This window comes from Aythya ferina (assembly GCF_964211825.1).
Source record: "Aythya ferina genome assembly, chromosome: 4".
Classification (NCBI taxonomy): Eukaryota; Metazoa; Chordata; class Aves; order Anseriformes; family Anatidae; genus Aythya; species Aythya ferina.
Genome location: NC_140300.1, coordinates 69755574 through 69762648, shown reverse-complemented (window position 1 = coordinate 69762648; position 7075 = coordinate 69755574). Strand labels below are relative to the sequence as shown.

Below are 7075 nucleotides of genomic sequence, written 5' to 3'. Positions count from 1 at the left end.
CTAGAAAGGAAACTTTGTTTGTGCTGATAAATAATAATCTGGGGAAGAAACCACAAACAAAAACAAAGAAAAAAGAGAGAGAGAGAGGAAGAAATACTCTTTTCTTTTCTTTTCTTTTCTTTTCTTTTCTTTTCTTTTCTTTTCTTTTCTTTTCTTTTCTTTTCTTTTCTTTTCTTTTCCTTTCTTTTCCTTTCTTTTCCTTTCTTTTCCTTTCTTTTCCTTTCTTTTCCTTTCTTTTCCTTTCTTTTCCTTTCCTTTCTTTTCCTTTCTTTTCCTTTCTTTTCTTTTCTTTTTTTTCCCCCTCCTGCAATACACAAGCAGCCATTAGGGCACTTAAGCTAGGTGTTACAGGCTCTCCTTTTTCAATGGGAGTTAGGACCGGGGTGGCACCATAGGACCCCACAACACCTTAGGGCCGGGGTAAGGATACTGACCTCAACGCCTCGGGCACACAGAGGCCAGCAACTCCTCTGTGGGCAACAGGTGCGGATTTTGTGAGCGTATTTTTGTCATCGGGGGCATAAATGCCCTGTGGTGGAGCTATAGGAACGCAGCAGGGGTATGTGCATGTGTGCTCCGTGATGGTCTCAGCAGCCTTGGAGAGTGAAAATCCTCAGCCGGCTTTGTGAGGTTGAGCTGAAGTGGTCGCCACAAGAAAACAGCAGGGGAAAAAAAATAAAAAATAAAATAAAATAAATAAATAAATATATAAATAAATAAGGTTTCTGGACCGTATCTGGAAACAAGACCGCGGAAATAGATAAATAAAGAGTCGTGTTTCAGCGCTTGTTTCGGAGGGGAGCTTGGCCAGGGATTTTGGCAGGGCTGCCCGAGCAGCTGCTCCAGCTAAAATCCCGATTGTGCGGGTGTCGGGGGCCAAGGGCTGATGGATCGCGCATCCTTCGTGCGCCGAAACCCAGCCCCGGAGCGGGGAGACCCCGCCAGGAGAGGGGGACGGGGAAAGGAGGGGAGCGGGGTCCGCTCGCAAACCCCCCTGGGGACAAGGAACGATCGGGGCTTCAGACCTGACCCCCCCAAGTATGAAAGGCCGGGGTTTGGGGATCTATTTCTGTCCGGCCGCCAACAAAACCCGAGGTCTCTCTTTCCAGCGAGGGGCTAAAAATACCGCCCTTCTCCCCCCCAGCGCCGCCGCCTCTCGCTCCGGCTGCCGGGGGCAGGGGACGGGGACTGGGGGGGGGGGACGGGGACAAAACCCGGGCAGGCTGCGGGACCCCGGGGCGGGCGGCAGCGGGGCGGCCCTAGAGCGGGGGGAAAGCGGGGGAAACCCTCGTTTTAGCGCTCGGGGGGCCGGGCGAGCCCCCGCCTCGCCTCCCTGCCCGCCCCGCCGAGGGGAGGGGGCCGGGGAGGGCGGCCCGGCCGCCCGCCCCCTCGGGCCACTGCCGCGCCCCGCCGGTACCCAGCATGGACGCGGCTTCGGGACGGGGCCCCGGGCCGGAGGAGGCGGCCGGGAAAGGGAAACAGGAGGAGGAGGAGGAGGAGGAGGAGGAGGAAGAGGCGGCGGTGTACGTGGAGGTGTGCGGCTCGGCCCGGAGGCAGGGCGCGGAGAGCGGAGCCCGAGGGAGCGGGGATGCGGGCGGCGGCGCGGCGGGCAGGGCTGCGGGGGCAGCATCCCCCGAGGGGACGGGCACCCCGCCGCATCGCCCCCAGCGCCAGCACCCGGCAGGATGCGGCTCCGGCTCCGGGGGGGCGGCCGGGACCCCCGACGGGCGTCCGGAGCCTTCCTCCACCTCCTCCTCCTCCTCCTCCTCGTCGTCCTCGTCCTCCTGCCCCTCGCCGGGCAGCAAGGCGGGCGGCCGTGCCTCCGAGGGGGAGCCGGCTCCGGCGGAGGGCAAAGCCTCCTCCTCCTCCTCCCTCGGGTACGAAAGCGAGGAGGGGGAGGCCGTGGCCGGCCGGCCCCCCGGGGCGCCCCCCGTCGGGGGGGACGAGGCGCACTACATCAGCACGCGGGAGATCCAGCTGAGCGAGGTGGACCACGACATGGACTTCGACGCCGGGCTGGCCGCCCGCTGGGACTTCGAGGACGACAACGTGATCTACTCCTTCGTGGACTACGCCTCCTTCGGCAGCGCCGAGACGCCCGGGGAGACGCCGACAGAGGAGGACAATAGCTGCTACCTCAGCACGACCACCAGCGAGCCCAACAACCCGACGGACAGCGCCAGCGCCGCCGAGATCGCCAGCAGCCGCTCGGAAAACGATACCCCCGGCGGGGACAAGTGCGACGGCTCCGAGGGGAGCCGGCCCCGGCGGCCGGGCGGCCCGGCAGAGAGCCCCGCGGGCCAGCTTCTCCTATCAATCAAAGCCGCTTCCCGGGCTATAAATGAGTCTAGCAACGGGCAGGAAAAGCAAAACGCCGTCCACGCTGCCAAGCATGAAGGCGACATGAGCCTCCGTGTCCCCACCGCCCCTGAACGCGAGGCGAGCCGCGGGCAGGACGCCGGCCACCAGCACCACCAGCAGCACCACCAGCAGCACCAGCAGCACCAGCAGCAGCACCAGCAGCAGCAGGCAAAGAAATTCATCGCGGTGCCGGCGCGGCTGCAGAGCGGCTGCGGGGCCGTGAGGGCGAAGGAGGTGGGCGAGTACTCGAGCGGTGCCTCCAGCGCCGTCAGCGAGCTGGACGATGCCGACAAGGAGGTGCGGACCCTGACGGCCAGGGCTTTCCGCAGCCTGGCGTACCCTTACTTCGACGCCCTCGCCCTCGCCTCCCGAGCCTCCTCCACCTCGCTGCCCGACCATGCGCTGGGCTCCAGCCGCTGGTCCACCTACCTGGACCTCAAATGCGGCAGCCTGGGGCCGAGGGCCGAGCCCGGCCTGCCGCAGCTCTGCCTCCGCTCCGGCAAGGCTCAGCCCAAAGCCCTGGAGTTCGTGGTCAGCAAGCTGGACGGCGAGATCGCTCACGTCGAGGCTCCGCCGCGGGTGCTGAGCCTGCTGCAGCCGCCGGGCTCCGGCGCTGCCCCCCGGGCCGCCGCCGCCGCCGTGCCCCCAGCCCCCGAGGCTGGCGGCGGGGACCCCCCGCGCAGGGACCCCCCGCATCCGTCGCTGGAGGGGACGAGCAAGAAGTCGCAGTTCGCCTCCAGCCTCCTCAAGAACGTCATCTCCAAGAAGATGCAGCTGGAGCACGAGTTCAAGATGGAGCGCGGGGAGATCTCCGACACCTCCTCGGCGGCGACGGACCGGGACCGGGACCGGGACCGGGACCGGGATCGGCCTCGGGAGGGCGGCGTGCAGCGGCAGAGCTCCCGGCACTCGGAGGGGGGCTCGGAGCCGGGCGTGCAGGCGGCCGAGGAGGCAGCGGAGGGCGGCGGGGGAAGGTCGCCGGCATCCAAAGCCTCGACGCCCCGAGAAGGGAGCCGCAGCCTCGACAGGGCGGCCGCGGAGGAGCCCCGCGAGGCTCGGCGGGGAGGCTCGGAGGCGGCCAGGGCCACCACCTTCCTCCGCAGCCACAACAGCGCCTTCAGGACCTGGAAGGAGCGGGAGGCGGAGAAGAAGGAGGAGCGGGCGCCCGTCGGAGGGCACAAGCCGTCCCCGCGCCGCGACCTCCCCGGCGGCAGGGCCACCAAAACGTCCCGTCTCTTCGTCCCCGCCGTCCAGCCGGCCGCCGGCCCGGAGCCCAAGGAGCCCGGTGGCCCGGGGGGGGTCTCCGCCTCGCCCCCCGCCGCCAAGCCCCGCGGCGCCGAGCTGCAGATCAGCCTGGGGGGCCGCGATCCGCCCTTCCCCATCGCCGAGCTGCTCACGCCGCAGCTGGGGGGCCGCCCCGTCGAGGAGAGCCGGGGCCAGCCGCCCAAAGCGCCCAAGGGCGACGGTGCCGAGCGGGTGCCGCAGTTCCTGGTGCGGGACGTGCGGGAGGGCAAGGGCAAAAGCCAGGCCCCCCTGCACCAGGTGCGGGACGTGCGGAAGCTGATCAAAAGCTCCTACAGCGGCGACTCCGGGGATAACAGCAGCGACAAGGGCAGCGTCGCCTCCGACCAGGGGGCCGCGGAGCACAAGCCGAGGCAGCTGGTCATCGCGGGCATCCCCCGAGCCCTGTCCCCCGTGGTCATCACCTGCCAGGCGCTGGGACACGCCGGGGCCAAAGCCACCGACGGCGGGGCCAAAACGGCGGTGACAGGGGGGGGGCGAGCGCTGGGCTGCCCGCCGGAGGGCACCGTCCTGGTGCACCGCACGTCGGGGCGGCTGCCGGTGGCCACCATCGCCCCCAACAAGAGCGACCCCCGGCAGCCGGCAGTGCTGAAGATCGTCGCCAAGGCCGGGGCGCCCTGGCGGCACCAGCAGCCCCCCGGGGCCGCCGATAAGAGCCGGGGGCCGGCGGCGTCGGGGGGAGGAGGCAGCGGCGGTGGCGGCGGCGAGGAAGACCCCCGGGAGGAAGGCAAGGCAGCGCCGGTGCAAAACGCGCTGGAGAAGCTGACGGCGGCGGTGCGCAGCATGGAGGAGCTGTACAGCTTCAGCAAGCGCGAGTGGAAGCGCAAGAGCGACCCGCTGCCCATCACCGGCAGCCACGTCCTGTCCCTCATCGCCAGCCAGGAGCGCGACGCCGGCCCCCGGCCGCCCCCCGCCCCGGAGCCGCCCCCGAAGGCGGAGGAGCCGCCGCCGCCCCCCAAGGGCCCGGCCCCGACGGGCACCGAGCGCCTGCCCCGCCGCCCTGCCAACCCCGCCGCCGCCTCCGACAAGGTGTCGGCCAAGGCGGCCGCCTTCGAGAGCCTGGCCCGGCAGCGGCAGCGCGGCCCCGCTCCCCCCCGAGCCCTCCTCGCCCTCCGCGGCCCCACCGCCGCCTCCGCCGCCGCCCCGCCGCCGGCCAAGGCTCCCCCCGACGTGGGGCTGCGGGGCCCGGCGGCGGCGCCGCGCTCCCTGCTCCGCCTGCCCGCTGCCGGCACCGAGGGGAGGCCGTCGGGGGAGCCCGAGCACGGCCCGGACTGCGGCAGCTACCTGGCGCTGCCCCTCAAGGCAACCACCGCCACCACCGCCCCCTCGACGGCACCCAGCGGCGGCCGCCCCTCCGCCGTGTCCTCGGTGGCGGCGGCGGCTGCGCTGCGGAGCCTGCAGCCCTTCGGCTCCGCCAAGCCCTCCGGTGGACCCAGTGGCTCGGCCGCCTCCACCGAGGCTTCCCCCACCGCCGCCGCCGCCGCCGCCACCGCAGCCCCGGCGGCCGTCGAGGCTCCACCAGCCGCCCTCTTCCCGCCGCCGCTGCCGCCCTTCGCCGCGCCGCCGCCGCAGCTGCTCTGCTTCTCGCCCTCCGTGCCCGCCGCCGAGCCCCTGCCGCAGCGCAGGGTGCTGCTGGACGTGAGCAGCGGGCAGTACTACCTGCTGGACGCCGCCCCGCAGCAGCCGCCCAAGCGGCGCCTCTTCGACCCCGAGACGGGGCAGTACGTCGAGGTGCCGGTGCCCGCGCCCGCCGTCGCCCCGCTGCCGCTGCCGCTGCCGCCCTTGGCCCTCAACGCCGGCGCCTACGGCACAGCCTACATGCTCTACCCCGGCCTGCTGCCCGCCGCCGCCGTGCTGCCCGCTGCCGCCCTGCCGCGCCCGCTCTCCCACCCGGGTAGCGATGGCAGCGCGGCGGCCGAGCCCGGCAGCCCGGCGGTGGAGGCCGAGGGGCCTTACTTCGTGCCCGGTGGCGATGGCCCGGCTGTTGCCTCGACGGCGGCCTCGACGGTGGCGGCCAAGCCGCTGATCAGCATCACGGCGCCCGCCGGCGGCCCGCGGCTCGTCGCGCCGCCGTCCTTCGACGGCACGACCATGCGGCTGGTGGTGGAGCACCGGTAGGCGGCGGGGACGGGGCCCACAGGGGTCCCCAGAGGAGGCCAGGGGCGAAGCGGTGCCCACACAGCAGCAGGATTGTGCCCGTGGCCCCTTCAAGCCAGAGCCTGCCTTGAGCTCTCCTTTCTTTCCGCTCCTGTAATTCACCCCGTATTGTATTTCATCTCTGCCTTCCTTGCTTGTTTTCCTCCTTTCCCACATCTTCCCTCACAAACTGCGCCGCCGTGCCAGGGACTCATCCCTCTTGGCCTTCGTCACCTGATGGCTTTTGGCAGCACGGTTCTTGCCTGGGTCTCCTGCCACCTTTTTCCTTTCATACAGAGGAAAACCAAAGAAACAAACAAACAAACCAACAAAAAAAAAGGATGCTGATTTCCAGTTGTAGTAGAACATACAGCCTGCATTCACAGCCAGCTCAGTGAAGCAGCAGGCCAGGTTTAGCAGGAGTAGGGACCGGTCTGTGGGGAACTGCAGGGAGCTGAGGAACATCTCACACCCCGAGCGCTGGGATGGGCTCTGCTGACAGCACAGGGCTGCCTGAGCACGCACGGAACAAAGCTGGGATGCTGCTCCTTCATTCTCGGCAGTAGCTTAGGAAATTAGCAGCAAGAGCATCGTGGCAGAGCAGGAGATGCTGTGCGCTTCTCTGGAGGAGTGAGGATTGCTTAAATGTTTGTGGCATCTCTCAAAAAATCAACTTTTTATTAGTGACCCTTGAATGTAGTATTTTTAGACCCCAGTTCTAAAGAAGACAGCACTTATTTTTCTTTAAGACTGCAGTCTTTTCTGCAAAAACTGATGATTTTGCTGCCAGCAACTAGTTTGTCTCAATAAAAGAGAATTACTAACACGAGGGTGAAACTAAACTACACCAGTGTGTTCCTTGCCCCAAATTTCAGTTCAGAGAAGCCCGTAAATGTAAGATCAAGTCTAAATTGTTTTACGTAAAGCTTTCTTGAGGTTGAAAATTTAAGCAAATTAATTATTAATGCAAATCCTAAAAGTCTGTACTTGAGGGTTTGCCACTTGGGAGGTTTTCCTGCACCCGTTTCTAAATCCTTCCTGCACATCCACCAGGTCTGCCTCACACACCTTTGGAGATTTCCTGGTATTTTAGCCATGCTGATCTGTTTTACCTGGCAAAGTGTTTTTTTCTACATTCAATTTTCTCACTGATGGAAGCTGGATTTCTGAGTGTGAAGGCTTCGCTGGGACTTTTTTTTTTTCATATTTTCATTGCTGTTTTATAAACTTCGTGATAAATTTCCAAGTTGTTTTTTAAGACCCCCATAGGCTGCCT

At 66.0% G+C, this 7075-nt stretch overlaps 1 protein-coding gene across 1 annotated transcript; it reads left to right on the top strand.

The window, feature by feature from the left end:
• Positions 1–1864: 1864 nt before the first annotated feature.
• Positions 1865–5781, top strand: LOC311436140 (uncharacterized protein C4orf54; the record flags this gene model as incomplete). The annotated part of the gene is made up of 1 exon (XM_084517982.1): positions 1865–5781. The coding sequence occupies exon 1, from the start codon at positions 1999–2001 to the stop codon at positions 5779–5781; it is 3783 nt and encodes a 1260-aa protein (XP_084374108.1). The 5' UTR covers positions 1865–1998.
• Positions 5782–7075: the final 1294 nt, after the last annotated feature.